Here is a 15,752-nt window from a genome sequence, read left to right on the forward strand (position 1 = left end):
AACACAGTCACCTTCTTTGGACTTAAGATAGGTTCATCAAATACCAGTTAAGAAAGAATCTCTATTACTATGAAGGTATTTTTACTGAGAAATCACCAAGGAGACTCTAATTCTGGCTATATTTCTAGTCACATTTTATCCATTGATATCTGGATCATGTTTATGACTTTGATTTTTTTCTGGGAATGGAAAAAGAGTATATGGGATTTTAATGACACATTTTATCTGTGTAGATAAAATGCATGGTTGGTAGCCCTTCTTCCTTTTTACAACTGGATAATTTTAGCAAGCGGCAGACAGCCTGACCTTTGTTGTAAAGGCCAGATGCAATCTGCAGACAAATACAGGTTTTTAAATATCTTGGCTTCCCTTACACTGAAATCCTGTGACTCCAACAGATAATCAAGAACAAAACAATGTGATTGAGAACAGAATTAGCTGGCTGCTGATAAGTCTTCTTTGCTGCAGGACATGCACATAAGTAAGCACACACCATTTACTTACAGGGAGAGATGAAGAAGTATTTTTTAAGCAATAGGATTTCTCTACTACCATATAGAATCATTCAACTAAGTTTTTGAAGACTAGAAGAGAGTCCAAATCTTCTTAATCCAGGAATAAAAGATTTACGAGCTGTTTTAATTAAGGAAAAACTGTCAATAGTATCACAAAATAACCAGGACCTTACACTCTTCATATAGTTCCTGGGAAAAAATTCCTTACATAATTTGTATTTGAGAGTAATTTTCAAAGGTATCTGTTTTGAAAGTCATGATCTGTCATACTTCTGCTTGACTCAAAGATGAGCGTCAAATAAAAAACTTGATTTGTTAAGCTAAAAACTCACAGATTATGCCAGTAGACAGGAAAGTAAGGAGCAAATTCTTTGTTTCTAGCACTGGCATCTTGACAATTCTATGGATTTAATCTTTATATTATATAATAGGATTTAGAAGCCCAGGTTTTAATTAGGACAGATTAACAGCCTAATCAGAGGAGAAATGAGAAAAAAATACAGTCCCCTGAGAAACAAATTGTATTATCTTTAGTAGGTGTTCTGTGATATTCTCAGTAGGTTAAACACTGAGCAGTAAGGGGCTGCTGTCTAGACTTACGCCTGGAAGCCTGCTGGATTGGAGCAACCTGTTAAGATAAGGTGTTTCAAGTGCAGCGTTCCTTCAGAGAGCTTCAGACCTAGAGTAACAGGATCCAAAACCAAACTCATGATTGTTTGAGCTGCCAGAATATGCAAACTGACAGGATCAGAATGCTTAGTAGAATATATTTTACTCTGAAAAGAAATTTACAAAAGCAACTGTCTACTCCCAGTTTACAGAACATGCACAGTTGGGTCATTTATTTATTTTTAAAGTTTGGGGTGGATTTTTCTCCACAATGTCACTTTTTATACATAATAACAAGACAGTATCAATCTTAGTTTTGATTTGTAGCATTACATATCAAAAGTACACCTGTAACACTTACAAAGTTACATTTACAAAATCGGCACATTGTCTGGGTAAGATTTATTAAAGTTTTAGTGATAACTTCTATACAATGTCTAGAAAAATATCACGGTCATTTTAAAAGAAGCAGTATGAAATTTTATTATACAAAGTCAGTGTTAGATGTCTCTGAAGATGGTATTATAAATAATCATTTATTCTCATTCTAAAACATATTGTGTCAATTCTAACAGGTATGTTCAAAGAGATCTCATCCTTCTATTTTATACTAGAGAATTAATTTGGACAAAGTATTTACTGCAAAGTTCGTGATTGCCAAGATATAAAGCTAAAATACATATTTCCAGCATAGCAGGAGGTAACCACGAAGGCAAAGAACTGTAAAGAGATGGGAAAAAAAATATGTATTAGAAAAAGATATATATTTGAGATCACTGTAATTTCTAAGAAAAAGCACAGTTACAGGATTTGAAAAAAGAGCATGCTGATTAAAGTGGCATTCTTTCATCTCCTTGTACTTGTGTGGCCATCCCAGTCAACACTGTGTAATTAAGCTTATATCATGCATAGAAATACAGCCTAGAAGCAGACAAAACATGGCATATATCATATCTTCACATTATACTGCCTCAGTATGGATCCCACCTATCCCATACTTGCTGCTTTTAACATTGGTTGCTGGTAAAGACTGAGGGACAGTCCATTGGACAATGTGAGCTCAAGCTAACACGCTTGCACTGCTGCTGTGTTTCAGTAATTGCCGTGCTGAGGCATGGCACACTGTGCATCAAAACACGGTTGTTTACAGAGAAAACCTGGATTCAAATGCAGGCCCATACATGGTCTCAGACAGCAGTACTGACCAGGCTACCAACTCCAGAGGTCCTCTACTGATCAGTAAAGGTATTCCTCAGAGCAAGTAACAGAAATTGTTTACAGAAATGGTCAGAAATTGTTTACAGAATAAGCCTTCTCTAGCAGTAGATTTATACTTAACGATTAAAACTACACAGTATAGTAGTGTTGCTTCTGCAGTCCTTGCAACAACCAAAGAACAGCTATGAACTATTTCAGTTGTACTGATAAAGTCCAACCCAGTGCCAGTGGTTGCGTTCCTGTTAATCACTGCATGTTGCTCAAAATGGTCTTATGATAAGACCAGAATGTTTTGTGCTGGTAACTGAACCAAATAAAGCTGACACTGCAAGTAGGATTAACACTACTTTTGAGGTGAGCAATGACAGGATAAGACAGAAAAAAATGCAATTTATGAGAAGAAAAATTTCAATTAGGTATTAGGAAAGAACAAATAACCCACAGTGACAGTAATCAAACACAGCAACAGAGGCCCAGAGGTATTGTGGAATAGCCTTCCTTGAAAATATTCAAAACTCGAGTGGACAAGGCCCTGGTAGCCTGCTAAGAGTTAGCCCTGCTTTAAGGGGGCAGAGAGATGGACCAGATGACTTCCAGAGGCCCCTTCCAGCCTAAAGGTATTTTATGATTCTATCAATGTTCCTTGCTTATATACCATCACTGGCGTGGACAGACACTCCATCTCTGAGAGCAGAGCACAGGCATACAGAGGGCATACAGGCAGCAAATCTAGAGTCCTCCACAGAGGGCTCTTGGTGAGTCTTATCTAATGTAAATTTAAACTGTGGCACCAAAACCTGTAGATTATATTGTAAAATATTATTACAATAGAAAGTCATAGCATTCTTATTTTCTTATCATTTTGTTTCTTATGAAGAAAAGCTCCATCTAAAATCTTTCTAACAGAACAACTGTTGGGGATAGATGATTTGCTAAGTTCTTACATCTACCCATGAAACTCTTAACGGGTTCAGAAAGCAAGAATCTCGTTTATTAGACAGTGCATTAGATAAACACTATTAGGAGGTATTAGAAGAGATTCCAAACAGCCCGTAAGACACTGAGCATTCATGCATTTTTGCATAAAACCTGAATGAGCACAGAAGCTTACATAGCAGCAAGTTCCTGTCAACAGCAGTGGCTGAGGTAAGAGATCAGTAGTTACAAACTGCCAAGGGGATAAGACCTTGAACATCACTGAAATGAGAGGGATGTAGCTATCCAATTCCCAAGACAAAAACAGAGCAGGTGTTCAAGTCTCTGTGTTCATAGCTGTATACAATAAGCTTCAGACAGAAGACGGGATTTGTGAATAGTCCAGAGAGGACAACTGCAGAAGCATGAACAGTCACCAAAGTAGCTGTAATTTGGAATGACTGTATCAATTTGACTACTGTTGCCACAACATGCAAGAAGTTCTTTCACAACTCCCCTAACTTAGGTAGAGAATGCATTCACCCACTTAGAAAGTGACATCATTCTTTAAAATAAAGGTTTTTTCAACCACTTTGACTACTTTGGATTTCCAAATTTAAGTAGTAAGACAGTAATTTTCAACTAATTTGAATTTGCATCCACTTTAAAACACAAAGAAGTTACATGATTTTTCAGGCATTGCCCACCCAGCTTGGAAGAAAGGCTATCAGAAGTTGAGGCTGTAACAGGAATATCACTGTACAAAGAGTAATACCACTTCAGGACCTTCCCAAAGGTGCTACGTATATGGCTCAGCCCACAAAAGCCGAAAGCATCTTATCCACATGCATGCAAAGTTAGCCGAGTTAGTTTAAACTGCTTTTGAAGTTGCCCAGGTGCATTGATGTGACCTGATGCTCACACAATCTGTTTTGTCTACTCTGATGTGCAGGCTATAACCACTACCAGAGAGATAGTAATAAATGCTCCTCCCAGGGGAGGGAAAAAGCAGTATGATCTTAAAAACGTTATAGCCTTTTAGGATGTGACTGTCATCTCCTGGTGGAATTTCCAGTTGCCTCCAAAAGCTATGAATTAAATTACAGTCACCTATATGTTGTGTGCATGAGCTTCTCTATCAGTCTGCAGCTTTTCAAAATCCAGAACGCAGGCATTTCAACAGGCACTTCCAGCACACCTTCATTTGATACCACTTTATCGGACACTGAACTGGTTTAAACAAAATATTAACTCACTGAAGAAGCTGCCCAGCTGTTGTAATTGTGACTGTCCAGTTCTTTGGTAACTGAAGATGCATCTACAATGGCAGCAATGAGGTACAAAATGAAGGCACTTCCATTAAAACACAGACCCTGTTGAAAAACCAACAATGTAAGTAATTAGTATGCACATGCACTTGTTACCATTTTCTATACCAACATTACAAAATTATCTTCTGAAATATAATGTACAAATGCAATGTGATTAACTATTTTTACCTTCTTCCAAGTTTCTATCTGTAAGATTAAATTTAACTGCTAATTTTGAAGATCCATAAACATTAAAGCACATTTTGAGCAAATATCTCTCCATCACAGTAAATCCAGAAGTCTTAAAGTTGGTGTGTTGTGATCTTCCGAAAGTGAAAGTAAGGACAGTTTGGGGTTTTTAAGTATGTAATTTTAATACTTTGTCCTTTACTCACTCACTACTTGGTTACGGCTACAGGAAGTTCATTCTTACTTTAAAAAAACCCCACAAAACTCCACCCTGCTACTTGTCTAAGGCATATTAATTTGGCCATAAAATGTACTTTTAGCTCACTTGTGGCATGTTTGAGTACCCATAACATGCTTTGCACCTAGTTACAATTGCAGGAATCAGTAATTTAATTTAGTCCAGGTCTTAAGGTTGTACATTATCTGCTCCTGTCAGCTTCTGGCCCTAAGTCTGCACTCCAGAATGTAACACAGGCATCATAACCCCTAACTCTGTTGCCCCAGTAGTCTCCAAATGTTGGCATACTGGTTTAGCCACAACTTAATCATTTCCACGTTGGGACCCAATGTATGCTATGAATATATGCCAGTTACTCACTATCAAATTCACTAGTCAGTAGCTCTGGCAGAATAAAAAAAAAAAAAAAAAAAAAAAAAAGCTACCACAAAAAAAACTATTTAGGAGGCCCTGGGGAAAAAAAAAAAAAAAAAAAAAAAAAAAAAAAGAGCTGCAGCCCAAGAAAAGAAGTTCGGAAGCCAGTGACAACAGCTGCATCCATATCAGCAATTTCCTCAGTGCAGCAAAGTGTGGATCAAACAGCTTGAAGTGCTTGGTATAGAAGCTCCTCACATCCATCTACAAGCCATTTGGTTCTGGCAGAGTTTAATTCAGACTCAGTTAGTCTGTACCACTGCCACATGTTCCTGTGACACACAGGATTCAAAACTTTAAGGGAAGCCACTCCTCAAACGTGCTTTCTCAACTGCAGGCCCCACCAGAGAGCAGCATGCTGTGCTGTCATGTGTTGACACATCAGTCTTCAGTTACCACTGTCTATATGAGATTGCCATGCAAAAAGCTGTCTTACAGTTTTCAGAACAAGCTGAAGGGCAGGCATATCCTCCTGTAGTTCCTAAGTCCTTGCAACTTCAGGGCATTTGGAAAAGAGCCACTTACCCACCTTCATACAGGGAATTGTGGCCAGTGCCTCAGCACTCAGAGTCAAAGGCCTGGCACTTGAGGTTTGATTCATACACTTATAAATGAGTGTGGTTTACCTCCTGTATCAGTTGATCTAATAAAAGGTATTAGCTGTATCAACAGATCTCGCCTCTCGTTTTATCTGGGCATTACAGTAATAAGATATCAAACTGTCAATTTTAGAATAAGATGCTAACAACTGGCAGGTTCAGGTGAACTTCTGTAAAGCACTGGCTTTCAAACTCCAAATTTGATTGCCTAGAGCATTTGTTGTTATTTTTAGATTTCCAAAAAGACTCAGTTATCCTGTAAGGCTACAAATCCCTGCAATACCTTGTCATGTAGGAAAGAAAAAAGCTCATAATTTTTGAGAAGTACTGCTCTGGGAAGTAACAATCTTGGGGAAGCTGGAATGCAACGCAAACTGATTGGGCCTTTACTGCCAATATATTACTCAAACCAAATGGTTCTGCTAAATTGCTGTCTGCTTCTTAAATTCAAATTTACCAGATTTTAAAAGCTTTCACTGGTTGTTTTAGTGAAGAACTTGCACTGTTAAGGAGAGCCAGTTTGGAAGCACATCCTTTGGGCTAATTTACAGTAAAAGTAACTGCATCTTAAGCAATTTGGTAATCTGCTTAACCTGAAAAAAAAAATTTATGACAGAAGAGTCCAGACGTAATTTTGGATACTGCAAACAACAGGCACAGTTTCAGTGAACTGTCACCTAAGGAGGCAGGCAGAGCAATAACTAGCAGAGTCGGAAATTCAGGACATCAAAGAATAGGGGGAACGTGACTGAACACACTCAAAAAGGTGTGTTCATGCTCTCTTGAATGAAGACATTAACAATATCTCTCTCAAATGAAACACAATATTCGTCTTGGCAGATATCCAATTCAAAGTTACCAACAGCTCTTTTAATACCTTATGGTAAAACAAGCTGGAATGCAAGCATCTTTTATTTATTTTGCATTTATTTTCTCTTAATGTTACTCTTTTTATAGTAAAGAGACTACCTTTTGGACCTATGTTTATGTGATCTTATCTACAATATGTTTGGAACTCAGAGCAAGAAATACACTCAGTACGAATTAGAAACAAATCAAATACTCCAGCTTGTCTACCACATAGATCAGGGACAACTCATTTACGTGCAGCTGTTGTCTGTTGTTAAACTGATGAAAGAGGGGTAACAACTAAAGCTCTATTGAAATTGATACAAAGATGCTTTCCCTCTGAATGTACTTTACTTATATCTAATATATTGGGAGGAAAAAAAGCCACCCACACCTTTAAATGTACCCAGACACATTACTGCTTGTAATTGAAATAATCCAACATTTCAAGAGCAGCCTTAATGGTAGCTTTTCTGTTTTTTTTCCTGACCAGTAGTTATCTGAACATAATCCTCATTGTTCTTACTAGTAATTGCTATAGCTGACTATTTATTACAGCAGCAAATGGAAAGATGAAAAGAATACTCAATTGTAGTCATGTACACAATATAGCTGATAACAAGCTGTTTGCAACACAGATGTCAAATATACTTTATCATAAAAGTAACAGAGTTCTAGTCAATAATCTTTAGCTAGTAAAAAACCCCACAGTATCTCACTGTATCAGACAAATGCAAGATTAAAATTTATAATAATACTTGGATGGGTCAGAAATACCCAGTTGCCTGAGATGTCAATGACTTTTAAGATCTATTACCCTGAACAGCAGCCTGTTATAAAAATCTTGTAAAACTATACTGTTGAGATGTACAGCTAGCCAGGTTTGTTCAACCACAAAAACTGCATCTGAATTTTAAGTGTCTGAGAAATTCTTCTGTAATTATATTAACTGTTCGTTTGATTTGCATTAAATCTTGAGCTAAAAGCCAGGATTACATGTGACATTTTACATATATATATATATAAAACACTAATTTTCAGCATCATTTCCACAGTAAGCCATATATGGATTGTCAGACTGTTGCTACCTCTGAACCACCTTTGCTTTTACTTTAGCAGAGGAAGACTCCTGTTTTATGAGCCAGGATTCCTCTTCCAATTCGTGGTGTTGATGCAACTAGGAGTTTCTGCTGTTTAAGCCAAATGGCCAGGTCCGTTAGCTAAGAGGCAGCAACAGACTTAGTCTTCATGGGATGTAATCACTACAGGGAGAAAAAGGAGGCCACTGTGCCTAAGTGTCAGTCACATACACGTTATTAACAATCACGTCGCTACATCAACTGCTGAACAAAATGGTGAAACATCATAGGAAAAGTGTTCTAAAAGTGTACAGATAGTATGAAGGTTAAACACCGCAGGTATGCAGCCACGCAGTAATTAGGGAAAAAACTGCAAAAAAGCACAAGTACAGTTGGATAACTGCACCCATAGAATGCATCAGTATTTTATTCTCTTTGTAAACCAGGAAACCTGAAACCACAAAGAGTGGGTGTACTTACCACCGTGGTCCATGGCACCTGGGGGATCCTGGTGTAAGTCATTGTCATGTAGATGATCAGAAAGAAGATGGTGAGAACCCAGTAAAACACAGCTACAAACATCACCCATCCAAAGGCTGGATATAGAAAGTATTCGGTTCCAGCAATGAGGGTCCACACCAGCAGCCCCAACACCTGCAAAAGTTATAGAGAAGAAAGAAAACTGTTACACAGTCTTAGACCTCATTCATACATTTGTTCTAGGCTACGGAAGATGCTACTACCATTCACATAACTATTTGATGAGCTGAGTTAGGATGCTGCACTGACAGAATACTCATCTAACAGAAAAGAAGAACATATAAAACTAGTTTTGCTGTGACAGGGCGTCACAAAGGGAAAGGCAGAACGAGGCATCTCAGAATTGATTTAGCTCACCTTTAACTATTATGGAACCATACTTGCAGTGGTTTTACAACTAGCTCTCAAAAGGATTGTTTATTATAGCTTATTATTCGCTTACATGTATGAATGTAAATACAGTGAAGTCACTTTAGAAACAGAAGCCTGTGAAGGACCACTGGGAACTTCAGGTCCCATCTGCCACAGTCACAGATAACAAAGTATTTGGGGTCTAGTTCAAAAAACGTCCACGCCTGCTCTGTGGACTGGCAGGTATTGTAAACACAAAACAACTCCTAGGAGCTTATTATAAAATGTAGTAAAATATCAACAACCGCTGCTGCCACTGTAACATGCTGCTGGACCCAAGCAAGTCCGGTTGGGAACGTCATATTCCACAGTTCTTCAAACATCTCCCAAGTGACCTAACCCTAAATAGTAGACAAGAACTCACACTGAAGCAAAGTCCTCAAGCAAACCAGCCTGCGGAAAAAACAGCTGAATCTGGCTATCTGTTCATATCTAAGAAATGAAGAAATACATGAACCAGAGATTTTAACATACTCTCTCCAGTTTTCTCTAGCGTTAGGTGATCTCCAATGCATTAAGAGGGATGAGGAGCAAACATGTCACTGTTTGAAAGAACCAAAAGTGACAACAAAAGAAACTGAAATGTTTGAGCTGTGAATGAATGGAGGGCTTAATACATCACAGCTGCAGGCAAAGAAGCAGGCTTGAATTGGGGGGGAACAAAAATTAATTTAATTCAAAACAATGAAGCCCACAATTCATCACTTAAATTAGGGTAGCACAAAAAGAAAGAGAGAACAGTTATCTTAAACACATAAATACACACACCTTCCCTCCACTCCAGCCCTCCACTTACTATAAGCCCTCACACGCAGTCACCGCAGGAGGGCGGGGGGAGAAAAAGAAACCAAACAGGAGTGGAAAAAGCACAGTCCTTTTAACCTCTTGCATTGAATTCCAGGTTGATTTTTGGGACAGAACTTCCTCTGCACGCATAGCCTCTCTCTCCCTTAAGCAGGAGACAGCCTGGCAAGGCCGTTTTCCATCCCATGTGGGGAGGGGGTGTGCATCCCTTAGGCTGACGGCTCCAGCACTGCACTCAGCCCAGCTGCAAAACTTAAGAGTCATGAGGTTTCCCGGGGACATTCTGGGTCTCACTCCACATTCCAGAGGGGCCTTCATTCTCAGCGCTTTGACCCTTTTTCTCCTCCCTTGCCAGCAGTTATTCTCAGTGCAGGGTTGGGGGGGTCCAGGTTCCTGCTTCCCGGTGCCTCTTTTTTCCACCCCCATCAGTAATCAAGAAAGTAAAAAGTCTACTTGCCACTCGAAAGATCTTTACTGTCCCAGTGCAGTGAAGATAAGTTCTTGTTGCTGAGATGACTGCTTCAGGGGTTCTCTCTTTCTGAACTGAAAATGCATGCCAAAAGCAGCAATGTCGTCATGGCTTTTTATAGTGTTATTCAAAGAGGCACTGATTGACACAGCTTGGGCCAGGGGCAGACACAAAACCAGAGTTGGGGGCTGCATTTCATAATGCCAGTTACAGGGGCCAGTACCGCTTCCCCCATGCTGCCTGAGCAAGTGGTATAACAAAGGTGGTAAAACCTCCTTTCTCACCCAAACAAGGGGGGAACAGCCCACCCCCCCAGCGGAAATCCTAAGCCAAAACAAAACAAAACAGAGGTCAAGTCACATGCCACAGGAAGAAAAGTTGTGTGTTTTGCAAGTTGTCCAGAAAAAGAAAGGGTATTTTATGCCTTAAAACCTCTCTAATTCCACTCTAGTGAGACTCCACCTGGAACAGTGTTCAGCCCTAGGGCCTTCAACATAAGAAAGACGTGAACCTGCTCGGGCAGGTCCAGAGGAGGGCCACAAAGATGATCAGAGGGCTGAAGCACCTTTCCTATGAGGACAGGCTGAGAGAGTTGGGGTTGTTCAGCTCAGAGAAGAGAAGGCTCCGGGGAGACCTTACAGTGACCTTCCAGTACTTAAAGGGGGATCTACAGGAAAAATGGGGAGGAATACTTCCTCATAGTGATAGGATGAGGAGTAACGGTTTTGAAATGAAAGAGGGTAGATTTAGGTTAGATTTAAGGAAGAAATTCTTTATTGTTAGGGTGGTGAGATACTGGACCAGGTTGCCCAGAGAAGTTGTGGATGCTCCATCCCTGGAAGCGTTCAAGACCAGGTTGGATGGGGCTTTGAGCAACCTGATCTAGTGGAAAGTGTCCCTGCCGTTGGGGATAAAGATACTTGATCTTTAAGGTCTCTTCCAAACCAAACCATTCTATGATTCTATAAAAAACAAACAAAAACCCTCAAACCCTACCAAACATAATACTGGAATCAGATGTGGGAACTAAAATTCTTATGTTTGGAACAAGGCTTATCTCTTTCTGCTATCTGGATAATGGTGAAACTGCCTAGCAGTAAGGAATGGAAGGCAGACAAAATTAAAGCCAATAGCAACACATCTGTTTAACAGACAATAGCCATAGCTAGACAATCTAAAGAACTTTCTACCCCAATATTCTGTCTCCAGCAGTGGTTAGTAACAGATGTCTGAAGAAATATATTAAGAATAGACCATGAAATAGTAATACTTCCTTGGGCTACGTTCCTCAGCTCTGAGGAATGTACAGTGGAGGGACTTCCTGAGTAGTATTCTTCCTACGGTGGTATATTTGTAATCAATAGTCCCTGACAGAAGATGACTGTTTTGCTAGAGCTTTATTTGCATAAGAGCTAATCCTATTCATATGCAAGTTGTTGGCCTTGGTCCCAATAACTTTTCTAGTACAGAATTGAACATGTAAACATTAATGATAAATCTCTAAAGATAATATGCAAGACCCGTACTTAATTCAGCCACCAATTTGTTGTTTTGTGTGTTCACAATATATTCCTGTATTTGTACATTCATCCACGTCTGTACCATGCACACGTAAAAATGACCACACAAATTTCTGTTCCACTTTTCTTTTTTGGTCTTGTAATAGAGAGGAAACCCTAGAACTTGTTTGGACTGGGATAAAAATGCTCCCTTCTACAGCACACCAGCGGAGGGCAGCATTACCTCACAAGAACAGTTCAAATAGCACTAACAGGGTAGTTTAAAATATACACTGTTCTCTACTGCAATTATCAGCTAGCAATGCTCCCCACAGCTCATTTTAATTCTACTTTCAACAACATTTTACTAACAGTAGCAATTCAGGTAATAATGCCTCAAATTGCATGAGCTACCCATGATTAGATAAAATAGTTAAACTAAAATTTAGTTGTTTTTTAAAGATTAAACAATCTTGACAGACTGTTTAGCTAGCAAAATATTGGGATTTTTAGGACACAAGGTTGCTTTTCATTGTGCCATCCACTTTAATTCAAATTTAAATCCATTATCCAGAAATCATACTAATGAATAATTTGTCTTATGTTTGATAATTAGTAAAGACAGATTTATCCTAGATCTGAGTATCTAGTAAAAAACCAGAGATGTCCAAGATGAGACAAAGAAAACTAAGAAATTAAACATCATTAAACACCATAACCTACTAACAGCAGGTTGGTTTTTAGAAAGCTTTTAAAAATAGAAGTAGACTTTTTCATAAAAAGCACGAGACTATGAAAAATGCTCAATACTAAATTCAACAAGTTAGATTAAATTCAACTAAATCCAACAAATGAGATTAATAAGGACACCGCAGCTTATATAATAGATTATTTATGGAAACAGTAAAAACTACGAAAGCAGGAAATTATTAAAAAGGTTTACATGAGACCACTGATCTTACAATACCACTCAACAAAGCTAGCAAGACAGTAACTAGCACACTGGCATTATCATTGGTCACTGTTTTTTCCAGTAATATTCTAACCTGGTGTTATCACTCCTCTTTCAAGATAATTTTAATATTTAAGCAGCTGTACATCTCACATATATCCAAAGAATTGCTTTTAATGCATATTTTTAGCTAGCCTGTATCAATGACAGAAGAATTTATCTAAGCAATTGAGATGCACCACAGATGTTACAGATTTATATTCTTAACCAGTTCTCAGTTCATACGCATCGTAACTTTGATGGGTTGTATATTAGAGCGCATCTGACATTTTCATTTAGATCCAAGTACTCTTATTGCATATTACTGGAGCTGACAAGCTGAAATAATAATTCAGATTTCTTGATTAGACCTGAAAAGGTCAGATCAGCTCAAGATCAACAATTCACTCTGTGTGTAGTTAAATGAAACAGCAAATGGTTTTATTGCATATGTAAACATACATGATAAATTGATTTAAAATTCACACTAGCTGTCAGCATCTAAAAATACCCAAGGAATCAAAGAAACATCTAGACAAGTCTTTCGTAATTAACTTGTCTTCTCAGCGTGCTAAATACTGAGATACTGTCTGCAGTGTTAAAAGCCTGTCTCATGCTATTTTGACTGTCCCTTACATTACATGTTTGCTGTTCAACAAATCAGTATGAACTGGATGACACTCGTGCATCTGCTGGAGCCAAGATTGCCACTTACCCTGCTGATTTGGTAACAAATCTCCCCACTGGGAATAACTGGACTATATTCAAATGACATTGCAGTGAGCATCTAGTATACAGAATCTGGCAAGTGAGTGATAGGTATGAGATATCGTAAAGCAAGGACCAGCAACTGCAATACCTGGGGAGTGCCCACAGTAATGCCATGCGGACTGCTTCAGGTCAGTTGCAAGATAAGGGAGAAAGCTCCATTCAGTAACTGGGAAAGGCCTGCATCTCATTACAAGCAGGTATGCTAGACTGTATTAGTAACAGCCAAGTATTTGATTTTAATTTATAAGCAAGTTAGAATATGCTTATTTAGAATTACAGGAACATACAATTTTGAAAATCCTGTCAAAAATTACTCTGAAAAGGGGAGGAAAGAGCATCAAGAAGATTGAAGAAAATAATGCATGTGGTAGTCAATAAGAGGGGATGCAGGGTCCTAAGACTCCAGGTCTCTAAGGGCTCCACCAGCTGGGCCAGTTTTTCCAAGTCAGATGGAAGGTAGGGATTTCACTCATTAGTATACGATAAAGGCAGGAAGTTTTCCCTTGTTTATTGCAGTCTCTGATTTCACCTCAGACATCTATTTTGTGATGATTTGGCTGCTGCTTGATCAGGTACCTCCATCATTAGAATGCACTAACATGCCAAACACATCCTTCAGCAGCTGGCAAATACCATAAAAAGGAACTGACTTTGTATCAAAGTCCAATATTATTGAGCAGGTATAAAATTAGATGCTTCACTGCATATTCAAACCCTTAAATTAAGTGCCATAATTCTTCTGCAGTGCCAGGAACTTCAAAAGCATTGGACTCTTTAGTTAAAAAAGGTACAAGCCATTGGTACAAGTCAGCAGGTATGAAAGCAAGTGTAAGGTTGAATCTGTGTATCTAGTTTTGCATTTTGAAGCCTCCAGAACTCCAGTACCACTAGCATTACAAATTCTGAAGATTCATCTTGACTAGTTGATTCAGCAACACACTTAAAGATGTTTATGCATCCCTTTCAAAGGAAAAAGTAGTCACACTGTGGCAGAACTGACAGGAAGAAAAACCCAAGGCTTATCCAGCTTCGCAAAATACATAAACAAACCCTATTTGGTATGTTTATGTAAAACTTTCCCTATTCTTTATCCTAGAGATGCTTCCTAGGACCATTTCAATTCTCTGTATGCATAAGTATTGTAGGATTTATACAGAGTTGCTACTGCCACAGATGGAAATGATTGTAGAAGGAGACTAGAAGAGCCGTGCATTTGCAGCAACATTTAGTTGTCTCCTGTATTCAAGCCGCCTAAACATGTAGAGAATCCAGCAAGCAGAAAGCAAGACATCTTGCCTCTCATTCCCAATAAAGGAGATCTATGACTAGAAGAGAGAGACTATTATAAATCATTGCATATCATTATTTCACTACTAAATCACAAGTTAGGAGCTACCTCAGTAGCACAAGCAGGCTATAAATGTCTCAACCTCCATCCTTTTCTTCTCTTGGCTATTCTCTGCAGGCAAAAATACCCCAGTGGATCTCCTGTGGGCAGGAAGAGCATGATCATTTTTCATGGCTGCTCCCTCGTTTCTTACCTCACCTTTCACAGCTCTTGGGAAGACAAGGTTTTTCATCAGGAATTAAGAGGGTAAGCAAGGACCTCTAAGGGCAGCTAGACCAGCAGTTCAACACTACAGGGGGGCTCCCCTTATTTGATGTGGATTAGTCAACCACCCCTTGGGTGTTAGTAAACATTTGCTAAGATTAACATTCTTCCAAACCTGTCATGACATGGATCACAAACCAAGGCGCAGGATCTTATCATCATCATCATGGCTTGGCTTCGTGGACGAAGATTTGGGCAGGGCTTTACCCACGCTTACTGCAAGTGTGCTGATGGCTGAAAAGGCCAATGCAGGATAGGCAAGACCGGTTGCAAAGAGCACACCGGAAGGTCTCCTTGGGTGGTATAGTCGAGGCACGGTTCTTTCTGCATTGTCTTTTCTCCTCAAGACTGATTCTACGCGTGCTCTCAAAGGAGGCAGCAGCGTTATGTATGGTGTGTCTCCAAATGTCCCGATGGGAGGCCAGGGTGGACCACTGATGGTGGTCAATATGGCCAAGGCTGAGGTATTGTTTCAGGGAGTCCTTCTATTTCCTCTTTGGGGCTCTGCTCTTGCGGCAGCCCGTGGCGAGTTCACCGTAGAACACAATCTTAGGGAGGCTGTGATCCGCCATCCTGGAGACGTGCCCTGCCCAGCGCAGCTACGTTTTCAGCAACATGGCCTCAATGCTGGTGACCTCTGCCTGTTCAAGGACAGCAACAATAGTCACACAGTCAGTCCAGTGGATGTTTAGGATTGTCCGGAGGCAGCGCTGATGGAAG

At 39.3% G+C, this 15,752-nt stretch overlaps 1 protein-coding gene across 1 annotated transcript; it reads right to left on the reverse strand.

The window, feature by feature from the left end:
• Window positions 1–1,725: 1,725 nt before the first annotated feature.
• Window positions 1,726–8,595, reverse strand: CMTM8 (CKLF-like MARVEL transmembrane domain containing 8; the record flags this gene model as incomplete). Its single annotated transcript, XM_010140957.1, has 3 exons — window positions 1,726–1,844; window positions 4,514–4,630; window positions 8,416–8,595. Coding segments are annotated over 3 exons (381 nt in total), but the record flags the coding sequence as incomplete, so codon positions are not given.
• Window positions 8,596–15,752: the final 7,157 nt, after the last annotated feature.

This window comes from Buceros rhinoceros, unplaced genomic scaffold (genome assembly GCF_000710305.1).
Source record: "Buceros rhinoceros silvestris isolate BGI_N320 unplaced genomic scaffold, ASM71030v1 scaffold3168, whole genome shotgun sequence".
Taxonomy (NCBI): Eukaryota; Metazoa; Chordata; class Aves; order Bucerotiformes; family Bucerotidae; genus Buceros; species Buceros rhinoceros.